Source organism: Chaetura pelagica, unplaced genomic scaffold (genome assembly GCF_000747805.2).
Source record: "Chaetura pelagica isolate M959 unplaced genomic scaffold, ChaPel_1.0 scaffold79, whole genome shotgun sequence".
NCBI classification, from domain to species: Eukaryota; Metazoa; Chordata; class Aves; order Apodiformes; family Apodidae; genus Chaetura; species Chaetura pelagica.
Window position 1 is genome coordinate 6,137,589 of NW_009969339.1, and position 19,488 is coordinate 6,157,076.

A 19,488-nucleotide genomic window follows, 5' to 3' on the forward strand; every position below is an offset into this window, starting at 1 on the left:
TTCAGCAGGGACACTATTCAAGTGAAGTTAATGCATCATGTGAATCTAAACAAACTCTTCAGCAATACAGGTGGTACCTGAAATATGCTCTCCAAAGCATTGACATTAATGGAAAACACTAAGTATCACAGCATTCCATCCCTCCACTGCCTCACATTAGAATGAATCAAATATATATACAGATTCATTATAAAAAAGCCCCACCTTATCTACTTATCCTTAGTATTCTTATCCCACCCTGAGGTGAAGCAAGATTCTACTTCTATCAACTACAATACAAGAGCTTGTTAATTGGTCTAAGACTATTAGCACCATGGAATATAAATTTGTCACAATGATTCTTCTCCAGATCAGCAGTACATACTCTCCATAGTCTTTCAGTACTCATTAACAGACTAAAATAATCTTAAACTTTTAAAAGGGCACAATCCCTCACTTACTTCTAAATCAAAACAGGGCACACCAAAACAGCAAACCAAGTAACTTATACTTACTTCTTTTTTCATCCATAATTTTAAAGCAGTAAGTAAAGCCTTCACTCCTTGCACTAAATAGCTTGGAGGCTGGAAACCATCTTCCCTCAGTTCTGAAAAGAATACATACACAAATTTAGAAGCACACTAACAGTCAAAACAATAGGATGATACCTACCCTTCAGCCAATAAAGTTGCCATTATGCAACAGCATAAAAAAGGCAAAGTTGTGCAAGCAAATGTAACATGACATCCTGAATTTGTGTACATACTCTAACAAAAAAAACCCAACTTAACCCTAAAGTGGTTCTATGCAGAATCTTTTATCTTTTTTACTTATTCTTCAGTGAATTAGGGATAGTTGACAACACAGTAAAGGTCAACTGCAACAAAACAGATCTAAAATACAGAACTAGAGAAAACATATTTAAAAAAAAAAAATATCACCTTTATTTCCTTCAGAAATACTTTTGACAAGGGGGACCAGAAGAATGTTGGATGTATCTCCAAACGATAATTCTTACTGCTTATTCCTGAACATATATAGCACATGGTTTACACTAGTACACTTCTATTTCCCAAACATTTTCTGTCACCCTTCCAATTATCACTGTTCTCCCTGACACAGTTTACACCATTTTTTCCTCCCCAAATCAAAGGAAGTAGGGAGTAAAAGACAAACCCTGCATAAAAAGTCTCTTTTTCCCTCAAGCTCAATTAAACACACGTACAGATTCAGGAATGACAGGACAAGATGAGGAAGTTTGGAAAGGAATGGCAAGCATCAAGAACATGAGGCTATTGAGTTGTCTACTGATAAGCACTGACATAAGTTACTTAACACAGCTCATAGAACTGATGCATCTTTCCTAAGAAAGCCTCCACAGACAACTTTCCCTTCACAAGAAGGAGAAGATAACTGGTAGTTTGACTGAAAAGGTGAAAGAAAAACATAGAAATGCAAGAAAACTTCTGCATCCAGCTATGAAGTCACAATGAAGAAACCCACAGATGTTGGTGGGATCATTCAGAATCATTTGCTGAACAAAAGAGAGAAGGCCTACCAAAGGGTACTCTTAGATCACAACAAATGGAAGAAGCCTGACTGAAAAACTTACGTCATTCAAATAACCTTCCTATCTTCCCTAACGAGGTCTTTTCTGAATATGGCAAAGTAATCATACTTGGCTGCTAATATAATACAACACTGTGCCAGGGTCTCAGTTTTGATGATCTAGAACATTTTCATTGACTAGACATCTCATCAGTGTTGGATGAAAAACAGGAATAAAACAGTTCAAAGGTTTCAGCAACATGCTACTGTCAGTTACATCCATCACCAAGTGCACTAAGATTTCTGCACAGCGCAAATTTCCCTAGAAACCTTTCACCACCAAAGCATTTTACCACAAAGATAATTTATTAAAACCAAGAACTGCTGGATCTAGAACTGTCACAGTGCAACACGGACTAAAATTTAGCTGAAAAATAATGTGACTTTTCAAACAAACAAAACAAAACAAAACAAACAGGAATTCAACTCTTCAACTCTGGTTTTCCAACTTACAAAGTTTTCTCTTGTCACACAACAGCAGAATAATGTTCTCTATTATCTATGTGATGGGGTTGGTGGGGTGGGGAGGCAGATAAATGTAAATCTCTTAAAACAAGATTACCTTTCAATGTTTCCAGTAAGTTTTTGGCCACAAACCAACAGATGGCTTCAAAGAAAGGAAATTTGAAAAGATCTGGGGTTTTTAGCCTCTTCTCCATTTCGTAACACCTGAATAAATAAACATCATAAAATGTGAATATTTTAACTATCAAATTAATTATTCAATGATGCAATCATTCAAATTGACAATGTTCAAAATAAAATAAAATAACCATGGCCATGATAAATAAAAGAAGTCAAGTATCACATAGTTAAATCCCAACAAGACCACAGACAAAATTGAACTATGGTCTCATCCAGGCTCTGACCTTAGCAAGTTTGACTGCGGCACTTCTAAGAATAAAGTTGGACTTCATAAAACTAGGATACAAACCCAATGTGTGATCTTTTAACAGATGGAATTTTATCAGGATTCCACTGTAATAAATAAAAACAATATGTTTAGAAGACAGCTCTACATCTTGGACAAAAACTAAATACAGCTGCCCTTAGAGCAATGCTGACTTGAGGACGGCTCATTTCAACTCAAGTGTCACACACGTGGGATTGCTTGGTTTTATTTTACTCACATTAATCTCCACAGTATTCTGTTTGTTTTTTTCCTTTTTTTCACTTAAATTCGTGCATATCCCTTACTTTGCTTTTGCAACAAACTTTGAAGAAGTGAAAAAAGAGTATATGCTTGACACACTCTAACTGAAAATGCCACTATTGTCTCTTTGAGAGCCTGTATCGATTTTATCCTGGTTAAGAGCATGAAGAAAAACATATCTTAAAAGAATATCCTGCTTACTGAGGAAAAGGTGTAGGAAGAGCCGAGACTAACCTGAGCTGCATGCCAATATTGAGGTTGTGCAAAAAGTTTCCTCCAAAAGCCATACAATCCTGAGATGTGAGTACAGCATGAATCCAGCCTGAAATGACAAGACTCTGAAACTTAATACGTACATACAGATTATTCTAAGACTGTTTTTAAATACATATATAAGTAAAAAATGCTGTACCTGGAAGCAAAAAAGCCAAAAAACCTATATTCTGTGCTTGTAACAAGTTATCTACATTTTAACAATATGCAAGTTACAGTATTTCAGAAATCTAGTGGAATTGTCATTTTCTGAAGGAGTGAAGATTAAGATTCTTTTTTTAAGGGGATCTGGGGGGTGGGAGAAGGGCAGGTTAGAGGAGGCAGAGAATGCAAGACCACCAGTGGTTTTTCAAGTAAAAATTCCCAGAAGTTTCCCCTCCAATCTACAAAAATAAGAAGGTCAGGAGAGGAAAAACATACTAAACAAAAGATAAAGTAATAAAAATAAAACAAATTATATTACTTTCAATATTTACATGTTGCTTGCAGTAATTGAGCTGTTTGCACAACACAAAAAAGTCATTTAGCAATACTGAAGTGTCCTAAACAGGATGTCAGAAGCAGTTTCATTATTCTAAATAAAGTCATCTAATCCAATGAAACTATGATCAGTTTAAAATCCCGTCTAGGCACTCTGACTATGTAAATTTGTCACATAATTGTTTTATTGTCCTTGTGAACTCCACTATTCAACATGGTAAAGCATGTTCATAATTATGCTATCCATCTAGCTGATTAAAAGTGGATAATTTCAGGTAAGTACACAAAAGAACTTAGGATATTAGCTCCTAATTAAAACCAGTTGCCTTTAAATATTATACAGTGCACCTTTAATACCAATAAACTACAAATAAGAGATTCTTCTTTCAAGGTTTTTCTGATTTTGCATGCAAATAAGTGATCTTTTGACAAAAGATGAGTTTGCAACACATCTGCAGATTACTTCATGGCTTGACTGAGTGTAGGCAAGATGTACTAACACAGGAAGTTCCCCAACTTCAGGCAAGATCGCACCAAATCACAAGCAAATATATATTGCAATCTGCTCTACCATTAAATCGTGCCCTAATTCAGTTAAGAACAAGTTCTGGTTGTTGTGGTACCACACATAAAAAGACCTGAAACCTAGCAACGATGCTGATAAAGCAACGTGCCTTCTATGTAGCCTGGGAAGGGAGGAAGGGACAGAATAGTGTATAAGAGAATGCAGAATACAATGGCACATGCAACTTATGGGGTTTTTTTAATGTAACAGTTTTGCTTCTGTTATTTGAAAATTGCAGTGCAATTAAGATGGCCTTATATTTCCAGCTGAAATTTGCATTTCTTAATATAGCTTCAATTTTTTCCCCTTTTATCATCATCACAATAGATGAATACCTCTGACTGTCCAAGGAGTAAGTATATTTCATGCCTTTAAACAAATATCTCCTCAGACACTGACAATACTGACAAAAAAACTTTCTCACTGTTGCATCAATGCCAAGGACTTTTATGGCATACATGTAACAACTAAAATATTTAATTTTCTTTGCATTCCTACTTGCTACTTTTATGCTTTATTTTTTATTAAGTTCTATGTAATGAAGCAAGAAAATCTGGTGTAGACCACACAGAGTACCTTGAATAATATTTAAATAACTCTCAGGAGCCTCCCTATAGGTGCTATTCATCTGCATGCAAGATTAATTTTAAATCTGAACTCTACTCTGAACATATTTCAGAAATCATAAAGTAATTACAACATCCACTAGCATCAACAGCAAAAGAGGTTTTCAGTAGAGATCCGGGGTGTTTTTAAGCATTTAATCAGTCCTACAGAATTTCCCATTTTTTAGGCACCTGTCTTGTAATCTAGTTTAATTTATTGGTTCTTACACAAAACTCCATCATATGTATGTTAATATGTACTTATGTGTATGCACACATTTACATTAAAAAGTACCATTTTATGTGTATAAACACACAAATACACATATACATTAGAAATTACCATTTTATGATACTTTTCGACCCCATTATAGTAAGAGCTCAGATGCAGCTGATTACTTGAGAAGCTTTAACTATTTTTAAAGATCTGTGGGTCTTAATATGATAAATTTGCATGCTTTGTTCATAGCTGTATGACCTTACACTCAGATAAATGGAAAACTGATGTAATCTCTTGCCAAAAATATATGGTTTTAAAAAGCTCAGGGTGTTCAGGAATGTTGAAGGCATATACCACTCTTTACCATTTAGTATTTATTCTGCACAAGCCATGAACTACAACACCAAACACTAAACATCACAGACAGAACTGAGCTATGAGAAAAATGTAATAGTCTAAGAAGTCAACAACAGAATAAGGCACTGAACATAAACTTCAAGGCATATTCCAGAAGTAGAACTGTGCACCATTTTTCTTCTCTGTGTATTTAAAGCTCCACCCCCAAAAAAAGGGAACAGTATCTAGTACAAATCTTTAATAATAAAATAATAAGTATTTTAATGGATGGGCTGGATAAGTGAAAATACAAGAAATTAACTGGCACACACTTTATTAGTAAAATAGGGTTTGATTTATTAAAGACTTATAAGTTCATGGTATTTGGGAGCCTGAGGGTGGGAGTGGGGTGGGGTTTTTTTTTGATTTTTCAGTGTTTCTTAAACACATAAGTTTAATTGTCTTCATGTTTCCCCTTTCTTAAAAATGTCCTGTAATGTATTAGGTGACTGCTATAACAAATGTTGACAAAGAAAATCAGAAAAGACCATGCCTCTGCATAATTTTGATAGGAAGTTGCTGAAATGAATGTATGAATTCCACAGTTTCATAAACTGTATACACAAATATCCTTTTATATTTAGCAAAAGGAATTAACACAAGAATTCAATTATATTCTCTTCAATTTTACTTAGGGACACTTTCATTTTGATTCAGAGTCTCCACAGGCTCCATCAGTTTAGGTTTCCTGCTGTCAGAAAACAAAACAAAAACAAAAAAACACCACCCAACTTTTATTTCTAATCCTACAGCATAAGAAGTTTATGTGATGTTCTTATAATAATTTTGCCTGCACATTTAACAATATTCAAAAGCTGTAGAACAAAATTGTATTACAAAATTAAGAATTCAGTCTGGATACCTATCAAATGGTGAACGATGCGTGTTTGATGAATTGGAACGGTTTCCTTGATATACAAATTATGCTTTAATTTGTCATTACAAACACCCTTTCCTGATAACTGTTATTGCCATCAGTGAACCTAACAAGCTAGATACTTGTTCTGAAAATTTAAAGCTCTAAATTTTTAAATTTTCTTGCTTTTCAAAAATTTCAGGAGAAACCAAATGTTGATAACACAATCCCATGTGATTAAATATGCAAAGTCCTAGTAAAAAGGGTAAAATCTGACCTGTTGGAACAAATAAAGTATGTCCTTGTTTCACAACACATTTGTAACATTTGTCAACCTTGTCCCCAAAATATACTTCACTCTGGGTGACAGATGAACTCCAAGACTCATACAGAGCTAAATTTTCATCAGTGGGCTTGATCAAATAGAATATCTTTTCACCCTATTAAACAAACAAACAAAAATAATAATTAATAAATAAATGAATGGCCTCCTGGAGACATACTACAGCCTCTAAGTCATTCCTAATAGAGTAACAGATTGATCTAAATGCTAAGTATTCTGTATTTCCACTATGGAACACTGAGGCTTTCCAGTTATCGTGTTTCACAACTGTAATCCACCAGAAGTTTAGTCAATAGTACACTAACCAGCTGATGTAATGTAAAAGAAGCAAACAAACCAACTAGAACTGTCACTGAAGCCAGCTTTTATAAACAATTTATGTATATGTACACATGCCAAGTAAGAAAAAAATCAGGTGAAACCACTTTGCCTATTCTATGATGTATAAATGGTCAAAATTTGTGAGAGGAACAAAAAGTTGAGTATGTCAATGATTTTCATTCAATTCATTTTTCATACTAAAACCTCACTATGTATCACCTACCAGTTTACTAAATTGATCAGTTAGCCAATTAAAGTCACCAACCAACAGAAGTCACCAACAGCATGCTAAAATATAAACACCAAAATGCAACATCAACCATCAGTAACTCACTTTCAAGCTCCTCTCCTGGCTTTTTAAGCACAAAATGACATACAGGTGATAATGTCATGGCAGAAAGCTGCACACTGAATAAATTTTGTTTCACACAGTCATAAATTAAGAAGCCTTCATACCCAGAGAACATGGTACCAAACTGATGTTCCTCCAAAATCGATATGAAAATCAGTATAGCTGTCCTGGACACCCATCAAGCAATACTTCTGAACAAAAGGCTTAGGGAAGACAGAATCATCTGGCCAATAATTTTCCACCCATGAAAGCTTTCTGGCAATATCTGGTACTTCCACTAATTCAGACATCCTTTTAAAACAAACAAACAAACAATAAAAGAAGTATAAATATAATCAAGAGTAAGCACACTTCTTAAGCGACAGCTTTAAGTTTTTGTTTCCTACAAAGTTATTACTTATTAATTAATAAAAATGTTTGATGCTTGCATTACCTCATAGTAGCTGTCTACATAAAATACACAGCCTCTTATCTTTCTCACTACAGCCATTATATTCCCACACATACTCTTCAACTTATTGAAAACCACTTCCAACGTTCAAGGAACTGAAGTCAATACTCACTTTGTGTCCGAGAATTCCAGGCTGATCACATTCAGTACTTTTGGTCGGTCAGGATTTGTGAAATATTTAATATAATTATGGAGCTTCATTTTACTGTCTGCTTGTCTTGCTACATCTATTACATCTATCACTTTGTCACCACCTGTGAAAAACAGGATGACCTTCTTAAACCTATCACAGATAAACACAGCCAATTAAGAGAAATTTCACTTTTTTCCCCAGCCTTCATCAAAAAGTTTCTGCACATAAACTCCACTACTATCAGTATCCTCTTGGAACAGACACAGCTCAGTATCAAACAACTTTTTATTAGGTCTAACTTTAATTGCTATAATCAGCTAAGGACAGAACCGAAAACACTAAAAATAAATCCTCTTTCCTGTAGTTAACCAAAAAGAAAGAGTGGTACAGAATGACTGCAACGGGTTGTGGTGTTTGTTTTTTTAAAAAAAAAAAAAGAAGAAACATTGATTTTGTGGCTGCAGTTGGAAAGACTAGCATAGAGAAAGTTATCATGGCAGATCTATTCCTCATTCTTCCTATTAATCACCATAGCCCTCTAATATTTAACACAAGGGCCACTAGGAATTATTTACAAAACAATAAATCCTACTGCTTGCAGCTTGTAATTCTTAGAAAACCGCATTAACCATGTGCCATAAGCTTTGAACATTAAAAACATTTCACAAACATTCTACAAGCCTACCCCCAGCCTCCTTATATACATGTGTAACTTTTAAGCACACAGTAATTTTGTTCAATAATTGTCATGAGTGTGCATTTGTTCCTGAAGACAACAAGGACTGGTTTACATATAATGTATTTTAAAGTGATACATCTGCAGAATGAGACAAGAAGCAACCTTCAGCCCAGAGAAAGGAACTAATGACAACATTGTGACAGCAAGTGGTTGATGTTTATTTAGTTACACTATGGTCAAATGTGACAATCTTGAATGCTGGAATGTACCTATATGTACTTTATAAATGTAATTACTTTAAGACTGTAAGTTAATATAATCTTGGTAAATTCCAGTTGGAATAGCATTTATTCAGTTTTCTTATTTTAAATTACAAGAGTAGAAAGGTAAATCTGTCGCATTTAAATTTTTTCCCTAAACTGGAGAATCCAGCAGGTCAAAATACAAGTATGAGAATGAGAAGATCAAGGTCCTCTCTGAATCTGAAGAGTCAGTAATCCAAAAGAAAAGATTCAGAAGTATTAAAATAATAACTACATTTTAAAACAGAACACATTGCTGTTTATAATCATCAACATGGTAACAACACTCCATATATGACCTATTTCCTTTGTTCTGCTGCCATTGTAAAACGTTGATAGAGAGAAAACTTTCAGCGCACCTCATTATACTAGGTTATCACAAGAACACAGCCAAGACCACATACAGACTTTTCAACAGCACTGTATGCTAAAGAAAATGCCATGCTGCAATTGGCTCACTCTGTGTTCCTCTATACTGCACCTTTACATGAGGCTGAAACACTTACAGACTGCCAAGAGATCTGATAAGAAAAAAATGGTCCTGGGAAAGCTCTAGCTCTCCTGCCAAAGTAAGCCAAGGTAGGAAATTTTCCAGGAGGAAAGAATTTAGAAACACAAATTTACAGAGCCCAAAAATGTTGAATATCCTAACCAATGGATAAACTTTATTGATCATAAGAGTGATTCATTCAATTCCCACAAAGAGAACAGTCTTAAAAGTCACTATACTTTATTGGTTTACAACATGTAGCAGAAAAAAAAACCAGCATTCCATGTTTAGCTTTGCACCAAAAATAACAAGTTGGAAAGCTTAAAAGTAAGGCTGTACTCCTATCACATATCTACCACACACACACAAACACCCAAAAGAGAAAAAAACAAAACCAAAACAAAATAAAAGAAACCACATCACAAACCCCATAGCTTTAATTTTACTCTGCTAGTCTTCAATTTAGAACATATATTTAGCACCGTGGAACCTCTTAAAATCATGCAAATATTTATTTTAATTTACAGACAGGATCATTTTTAAGTACTCCAGAGTGACTCTTACCTACATAGCGTTCCACATCTAAAACAGAGAAAGTCGGTGGAGGAAGTCTGAGTCCCAGACCATCTAATTTAGAAACCATAATGGGAACATCAAACCCATGTTTCTCCAAGTATCTGTGTGTCAGCTGGCTTCCATGCATTTTCAAAATCACTTCATCAGCACTGGTGGAAAGAAATAATGGAATATTAGCAGAAAAGCATCCTCCAAGCACTACTGGGAAAAATAAATAAAGTAATCATATGGGAGAAGACAGATGGGAATGGCTACATTTGAATTCAAAAGAATTGCATCCAGTACTATTATATTAAGCAACTAACTAAAAGAAAAAGTAAATTACCTAGACCAACAAGGAAATGTTTACCGTCACACATAACCTAGGAACTCAGAGTCTTTCTATACGACTGAACACAGAAATTTAAGAGGAAAGAGAAAAGGAATTCTCAGAGAAGGCACTGAAGTACATTTTGGTAACAACAATAACAAACTCCTTTAAAGAATTTTAAGTCATTATGTTTCAGTGAGACATCCAACCACAGACAGCTCAGGATGAAATCACACCCATATTTCTCCACTTTTCTCTAAAGCATGTGAGAGTGGATGGACTACCAGCTCATATAAATGTTCTATGTTTTTTGGAATAAAACTGAGGAGTGCTGTTGGACTAGAGCAATAGACAGACAATATTCTGACCGTTTAGGCACAAAAAAGAAAAACACCACAACAAACAACCACCCATGCTACTTCCACCCCTTCCCCACAAAAACTAGCACACAAAACCCCAAAAACTCAAAACTACCATCACACCATACCAGTCCCAAAAGACAACATATCCCAGTGCAATACTGAACAGAGAAAGCTACTCCATGAAAAGGAAAATATCTCCATCTGAAACAGGGATTGGAGGGTGAATTCTGAAGAAGGAAGTCATTCTCAACCTTCCTTTTGTGAAGCAGAGAAATGTGACATGCCTCCCCTAAGACAAACTCAACCAATGACGCTTCTTTTTTTTTTCACTGAAATGTGTAAGCAAGCTTCTGTACCTTGGGAAAGAGCGAGCTCGCAGCTGTTTAACAAAGGTCCGTGTTCCAGCCTGCACTGGTTTGGAACCATCATCCACCTCTGTATAGTCATGTCTGTGCCAGTTCCTTCTCTTCTTCACTGCAAGTTTCAGAAAGATTAAACTTTTCATTAGTTAAATCATATGGCTCAGATTAGCAGTCTAAACCAGACATACCTCAATCACATTACTACCACTAACAAACCTTATTGTTTATGCAGGTGACACTTTACCTATCTGCAATAAATGAAATCTTCAGGACACCTGACAGTAATCTTTTATAATTCTATAGCTCCTTCTGTGCGAGAACCTCACTGCGCATTATACGCAATTTACGAATCCAAATCCAGTGCAACATACAAACAGCAGCAGCTTAAAAGCTATCTAAATCTAAAAGTCAGCAACAAAACTAGAAATAAAACTTTAATTTCCTAAAGCTCAGAGTTGTGCTGTGTTTTTAAATAAACAGAAGAATCATACCTCTTCAAAATCCATTGACTTTGCTCATGCATTTTATGTACAAGCACGGAATTAACAGGACCTCATAATCATATGAGCATACCCATATGCAGGCTTACAATATTACTGCTAATCACTGCCATATGCTGTTTGAAACCAAACCACCTTTCTTTTATCCACTGTTTATGTCTCCGTAAGAGTTGGGTGTGAACCATTTTCGTCAGGTGTGATATTTATTATGCAACTACAATACATACAATGCAAGCATTGCACCCCAAAACATCTGAGTTGTGAGAAGATTTAATGCACTGTTACAGCATACAAATAAAGAACAAACAATAGATTAATGGCCTACTACAATTTTGGGAACCTGAAACTGATTTCAGTTTAATATCAACTAATAGTTCCCTGTATCTAATAAAAAACCTAGACATTCTCATTAAAACTGTTTTGTTGCTCTCCACAAGATAAGTGACAGGTACACAAATGAGAAAAAAAAAAAGTTTTTGTAGAATGGTTTGTGTTGGAAAGGATCTTTAAAGATCACCTAGTCTGATGCCCCTGCCATGGGCTTATATCTTTCACTAGACCTGGTTGCTCAAAAGTCCCATCCAATTTGGCATTGAATACTTCCAGGGAGGGGGCATCCAGAGCCTCTCTTGTCAACTAAATCTACTCTCTTTCATGTTAAAACCAGTACTCCTTCTTCTGTCACTCAAGGCCTCAGTGAGAAGTAGACTTCTTCTGAGTCCTCTATATACTTGAAAGGCTGTATTTTACAACCTAAGCTGTATGCAGCCTCCCCATTTGAATTTTCTAGCCTTAAGTGAAGCAAAGGGACTTATGACATCATGGTGAATTTACTGATTGTCTTCAGATTTTCATTTTCTCACAATAAATTATTTCATAATGGCTATTTCATTAATTCATCTTCATCAACCACTCATTTTGTATCTTCATCTATAAAGAACACAAGCTTACTATTTGAAAGGAAGCCCTCAGTTGTATCATCTCTCTGTTTTGCTATCAAAATGCACTTTGGAGCACTTTCTTTCTATACAAATAAACTTGCATCTCATCCTCATACACTCAACAGGCTGAGAAGCTCTATTAAATTCCCAGGAAATGCCTCGGCAAAAAGGACCATTATCACTTGGGAAGGAATTTTCAACAGTGCTGAACTTGCTACCTTTCTGTTGATTTTCCAGCATGTAAGTTATGATACTAAAGAACTACGGGTATAGTAATTTTTAGGCTTCCAGTTCTTCCTAAAAAAGCCAAACTCTGTTCCACAGCATTAAACAGTTCTTACTGGAAGACTGCTCCAGTAAGATTTTCTAAGATCAGATTTATAATTTAACCACTAATACTAAGCAGAAATTTAGTTACATATGCTAAGGAAATAAAGAAAAGGGAAAAGATACTGTTACTTGTCAAAACAAACAGTGTTTTGCAAGCATATGCAAAACAGCTTGCAATGCTACTATGACACCCAACTAAACAACTACATTAATGCAGATTTGAACTTAATGGAACAGCTCATATTTTTAAGTTAACTAAAATCATGATGCATCCAAATCTAAAAAAATTGCTAGAAATACTGAGAATACCACTAACACTAACAGGAAGCTGAGGATTTAAGAGAGAAATAACTGACATCTTATAGTCATCACACATAAAAGGTAATTATACCTATTGATACACTGCTTCTTACAGACTTGACAAAATGTACCCCTTAGAAGATGTTTAAGAGAATAAACTGATATGTATAGCTATTTGCTAACCTGAAAACTAGTGCTGAAGAACCTGCTTAATGAGCCAACTATCCAAATATAGTAAAATTTCATAAATAATGATGCTAGGTCTATTATGTTTTCAAAACTACTTTCTCAGTCATAAATAATAATACAAGAAATTGGTGGCTAATACTAATTTGCAGCAGGGTAGTTTCTCATTAATTCTCTGCTGTTAAAACAGCTCATTAAAATTGTAAGATGATACAGTTACTTAATACATTTTATAGCACAGAACCAACTTCTAAAAATCTGCCCTTTTAATACTTCAAAATCAGAAATTAAAGTAATTGGTTTACTTGGTATTTGGCAATGTACATCCTCCTTCCCTAAGTAAAAAAATATTGAAGAACAGAAAACAGTACTGAAAACTTTTTCTGCTTAGATTAGACATTAGGAGGAAGTTCTTCACTATGAGGGCGGTGAGACACTGGAACAGGTTGCTTAGGGAAGCTGTGGAAGAACCATCCCTGGAAGTGTTCAAGGGCAAGTTGTATGGGACTCCAAGCAATCTAGTGGGAGGTGTCCCTGCCGATGCAGGGGGGTTGGATCTAGATGAGCTTTAAGGTCCCTTCCAACTCAGAGCACTTCATGATTCTGATTACCTATCTTTTAATTGCAAAGCTTTTATAAACCCTTAAGACATTACAGTAACAGTTGGGAAAAAAAAAATAAATAATAAATTAATGTAATGGATACTCATGCTCAAATTAAAACAAACAAACAAAAAAAACTACATGAGTTGAAATGCACATGTAACACTTCCCCCTCCCAATAACTCTAAACTAGTGGAAGGAACCTGTGTTCACCTTTGCTGTTTGTGAAAACTGAGGCACAACCCACCATGACAATGCTAAAAATACACACACTAAAAGTACACTAGACAGTTGCAAGGGAGTTAAGAAAAGGAGTGTGTCAAAAGTTTTCAATAAAACAAAGCAGAAAGCTATTTTTAAACTACATTCTTCATATGCTCAAACAAGGGGCCAATAAGCCTACCTACTGTAGGTAAACACTACTAGCCTGCTTGCCTCAGAGGTCACGTGCTAGACTTCAAACAGGGACCATCAAGAGGCAGAGATCTGTACAATGAGGCCCCAATTCTCAGAAGTGGTCCTCTAGGTGGTTGCCAGTGTCCAAAAAGGCTAGAGAACTGTTAGCACAGGAAAACTGAAAAAATTTAAGGAGCATACAGTAAACCACAGAGTAACACTTCTAAGACCTAGTACACCACTACGTATCATCAGCTCAGACCAAACACCGGCATTGCTATCAGACCCAAAAAAAAAACAGGTGGGAGGGTATCAACAGAATTTCAGAATGTAAAACCAGATTAAGAAAGTGATGTCCTGACAACCACAATCCTGTTAATATTTACTGCACCCCATGCAGTAAAGCCCTGGATTCTAGGGTCTGGTGACTGAACCGACTTCCCAGCATTTGTGCACATAGAGCATTTTCAGACCTAAGGATCAGTGTGAAATCTTTGAACATAGTAAAATATAATACAAAGACTCTAAACCAAATAAGCTAAGAAAATTCCATAGTATATTAGTAATTTTTCTTAATTGGTCTTTTGGTTTTTAATTACATAGGATTTTAGGATTAATTATTTAGCATTTTACACACGCAGCTGCATATTTAAGGTCTTGTACAACTGTTGCTTCTCCAAATCAAGAGGCTTTACTTTTGTTCTAAAGACAAGAAACTGATTGGTTAATTTGATCTTCACATCTAACTATGCAGTAGCTTTCTTTTCAGTATTAAAACTTTTACATAATTAATTTTGTAGGATACTGAAAGTAACCATCCATTTGGTAGTATGAAGTATGTGTTTCTTGTACACTTTTAATATATTTTATGCACTACATCATTTGATTAGATGGAATTATACACACAATTGTCTCCTGAAATCACATATATACTGCCCCTCTTAAATCAATCAGCTGAATTTTTGTGTTTTGAAATTCCTGTAGACAAACGGATTTTAGAATATGAAGCTGTAAAAAAAGCAACCAACACTTTTTTTTTAACTTACACATAGCTTCACATGATTGAAGCACTCTGGAGCATTCTTGCAACACCTGAAGTCCTAAGACATTACTGGTTTCTCTAAACACTAGAGTAAGTAGGGCCCAAAACACAAACTAGCACAGATGTGATTCTGACTGCTTAACTGAGAATAAGTAATAAAATTCCAGGTGAGGATATATTTCAGTACAACTTCTCTGCTTGGGTTGATAAGTGATATATATCTGAAGCTTCTACTAAAATTATCTACTAGGTTATCTACTTACTTCATTTTATAGCACAGAACCAACTTCTAAAAATCTGCCCTTTTAATACTTCAAAATCAGAAATTAAAGTAATTGGTTTACTTGGTATTTGGCAATGTACATCCTCCTTCCCTAAGTAAAAAAATATTGAAGAACAGAAAACAGTACTGAAAACTTTTTCTGCTTAGATTAGACATTAGGAGGAAGTTCTTCACTATGAGGGCGGTGAGACACTGGAACAGGTTGCTTAGGGAAGCTGTGGAAGAACCATCCCTGGAAGTGTTCAAGGGCAAGTTGTATGGGACTCCAAGCAATCTAGTGGGAGGTGTCCCTGCCGATGCAGGGGGGTTGGATCTAGATGAGCTTTAAGGTCCCTTCCAACTCAGAGCACTTCATGATTCTGATTACCTATCTTTTAATTGAAAAGCTTTTATAAACCCTTAAGACATTACAGTAACAGTTGGGAAAAAAAAAATAAATAATAAATTAATGTAATGGATACTCATGCTCAAATTAAAACAAACAAACAAAAAAAACTACATGAGTTGAAATGCACATGTAACACTTCCCCCTCCCAATAACTCTAAACTAGTGGAAGGAACCTGTGTTCACCTTTGCTGTTTGTGAAAACTGAGGCACAACCCACCATGACAATGCTAAAAATACACACACTAAAAGTACACTAGACAGTTGCAAGGGAGTTAAGAAAAGGAGTGTGTCAAAAGTTTTCAATAAAACAAAGCAGAAAGCTATTTTTAAACTACATTCTTCATATGCTCAAACAAGGGGCCAATAAGCCTACCTACTGTAGGTAAACACTACTAGCCTGCTTGCCTCAGAGGTCACGTGCTAGACTTCAAACAGGGACCATCAAGAGGCAGAGATCTGTACAATGAGGCCCCAATTCTCAGAAGTGGTCCTCTAGGTGGTTGCCAGTGTCCAAAAAGGCTAGAGAACTGTTAGCACAGGAAAACTGAAAAAATTTAAGGAGCATACAGTAAACCACAGAGTAACACTTCTAAGACCTAGTACACCACTACGTATCATCAGCTCAGACCAAACACCGGCATTGCTATCAGACCCAAAAAAAAAACAGGTGGGAGGGTATCAACAGAATTTCAGAATGTAAAACCAGATTAAGAAAGTGATGTCCTGACAACCACAATCCTGTTAATATTTACTGCACCCCATGCAGTAAAGCCCTGGATTCTAGGGTCTGGTGACTGAACCGACTTCCCAGCATTTGTGCACATAGAGCATTTTCAGACCTAAGGATCAGTGTGAAATCTTTGAACATAGTAAAATATAATACAAAGACTCTAAACCAAATAAGCTAAGAAAATTCCATAGTATATTAGTAATTTTTCTTAATTGGTCTTTTGGTTTTTAATTACATAGGATTTTAGGATTAATTATTTAGCATTTTACACACGCAGCTGCATATTTAAGGTCTTGTACAACTGTTGCTTCTCCAAATCAAGAGGCTTTACTTTTGTTCTAAAGACAAGAAACTGATTGGTTAATTTGATCTTCACATCTAACTATGCAGTAGCTTTCTTTTCAGTATTAAAACTTTTACATAATTAATTTTGTAGGATACTGAAAGTAACCATCCATTTGGTAGTATGAAGTATGTGTTTCTTGTACACTTTTAATATATTTTATGCACTACATCATTTGATTAGATGGAATTATACACACAATTGTCTCCTGAAATCACATATATACTGCCCCTCTTAAATCAATCAGCTGAATTTTTGTGTTTTGAAATTCCTGTAGACAAACGGATTTTAGAATATGAAGCTGTAAAAAAAGCAACCAACACTTTTTTTTTAACTTACACATAGCTTCACATGATTGAAGCACTCTGGAGCATTCTTGCAACACCTGAAGTCCTAAGACATTACTGGTTTCTCTAAACACTAGAGTAAGTAGGGCCCAAAACACAAACTAGCACAGATGTGATTCTGACTGCTTAACTGAGAATAAGTAATAAAATTCCAGGTGAGGATATATTTCAGTACAACTTCTCTGCTTGGGTTGATAAGTGATATATATCTGAAGCTTCTACTAAAATTATCTACTAGGTTATCTACTTACTTGAGTCAATATGAATTAATAAGGATAATTTTTACCACAGACTCTTGTGTTTTGGAAAAGACTTCCAACACAAAAATCACTCCTATCTCACTGTTGAATTGCTGCAGGTGAGGTAGAGCTTACATTAGAGCTAGAAGCCTCTGCATTACAAGAAAGTTTATTCACCAGCATCATGGTGAAGTTTGAAATGTAATACTTTATTGATAGTCTGATATAATCCCCCTTATACTCCTCCTCATAGTCCCTCTATTCCACAGAAAAAAAACCAGGCAGAAAGGTGGGGAAAGAAAAGGCTGTATTCTGATTTACAGGAGAGACATGCTGATTTTTAACTGAAAATGACAACTGGAATTCTAAAAACTACAAGCATGTAAAGCAGCATTTATCTTACCTTTTAGCCCTCAAACTAAAAGTAGCTAAACCTGAACTCACATACTATCATGCAGCATTTAATTATTAAATCAGTAATGACGCGCTATCACTTTAAGCCATCTTTTGGATTTATTATTTTTTTTAAGAATGATTCCCTAAGTTTCTTTCTCTCAACTCTGTGAAGTCCAGATTGTTTTCTTCTAGCTCTGTGTACTTTGATTTCCCTAGCCTATAGCAGTGCCTTATGTTTTATTCTACCTGCATCAAGTAACCTTTATGGGTGGTTTGTTTGTTTTGTGGGGCTTTTTTACCAGCTCACAGTTAGTCACGTAGAACCAGTACTTTTCAAATCATCAAGCACATCTTGAATGTTCTCCTGAACAGTCTCTTTCAATTGTACATAGAGAGAAAACACTCCGGAGGTCTAAAATAAAATCTGAATAACCAATACTTACTTAGAGAAGGTCCATGGAGAATTGCACAGTTGGGGCAATGGTATAGGTCAATATCAACAGCATGGTGCTCCTCTACTCCTACACAGCTGGAATAATATTTTTTTAATGTTAATAAGAATATGTGCAAGATTTATTTTTTAAGCAAAAAATAATTAAGTTTTTTACCAGAACATGCTTAGTCTACAAAATCATGAGATAACCAAATTATCTCAACTACTGGTTTGCCACATAAATTCTGAGTAATGATTTATCACTGACTAGAGAATGCCACTCAAAACAAAAACAAAAACAAAAAAAAAATTCATAAAAAGGAAATAAGAATCAAATTTATTTAAAAATTAGTCTACAAAGCATACAATTACCCTTCAATTCCCAAAAAAGCTGTGATCCTAATTACAGGGAACCATTTATGCAAAATCATTCAAGCAACTTTCTTTATCAAAGTTATGATTTAAAAAATAATCAGAAGTCTATTTATAGAAAATAACATGGATTATTTTTTTCTACAAAAAGTACAAAAAACCCACTCCTATCCCCAAGACAAACCAATTAAGAATGCTTCCTTTTTCTCCCTGAAATCTTTACACTACTAGTACTAGCTATTAAAATAACACAAGTGACCAAACAAATAACTTTGTAGAAGTGGTTTTCTTTTAAAACAGCAACAAGTTTTTCAAACAGCCCTTCAGAGATGTAATGCTTTCCCAATGCATATTATTTCCCAGATAAAATAGTCATAGTGGGATTAAAGTTGACAAGTTTTATAGCAGCCATGACAAAGCATGTACGCTACTGTATATCTAAACAGCACAATTTTAAATGCAAAATTAGGTACCTTTTCTTGGAAGTTGAAACCTAGAGATTGGAAAGTAAGAGCTTTTGCACCAAGTTCGCGAAAAAAGTAATCCCTACTATCTGACGAAATATGAATCCAAGCCAAGTTCTTTCTCTGAAACGTTCATTGACACATAAATGACTGATCACTTAATAACACAGAAGAGCAAGACTACATCACTGAACACGTACACTCAAGTTAGGTATTTATATTCAATGCATTCTCATAACATAAGAACTTGAACAGTACTCAATTCAGGTAAGTCATTTCATATCAAAAGCATAATGACAGCTTTAACCCTGAAGCTTTGAAAAGATACAGCTACACCAAGTCTTTTCTCTAGCAGGCCAGAGCCAGAACTGCTGACACGC

General features: G+C 35.2%; 1 protein-coding gene across 1 annotated transcript in view; it reads right to left on the bottom strand.

Annotated features, from left to right (window-relative positions):
• The window catches only part of KDM7A (lysine (K)-specific demethylase 7A), a gene marked incomplete at its 5' end in the record, with an annotated part of 37,410 nt that extends 19,037 nt beyond the window's left edge, over window positions 1-18,373 (bottom strand). The window contains 9 exons of the mRNA XM_010005819.1: window positions 495-586; window positions 2,150-2,256; window positions 2,975-3,062; window positions 6,413-6,575; window positions 7,256-7,442; window positions 7,715-7,856; window positions 9,771-9,931; window positions 10,811-10,928; window positions 18,283-18,373. Coding sequence (XP_010004121.1) covers window positions 495-586; window positions 2,150-2,256; window positions 2,975-3,062; window positions 6,413-6,575; window positions 7,256-7,442; window positions 7,715-7,856; window positions 9,771-9,931; window positions 10,811-10,928; window positions 18,283-18,373 — 1,149 coding nt within the window. The remainder of the gene's footprint in view (window positions 1-494; window positions 587-2,149; window positions 2,257-2,974; window positions 3,063-6,412; window positions 6,576-7,255; window positions 7,443-7,714; window positions 7,857-9,770; window positions 9,932-10,810; window positions 10,929-18,282) is intronic.
• Window positions 18,374-19,488: the final 1,115 nt, after the last annotated feature.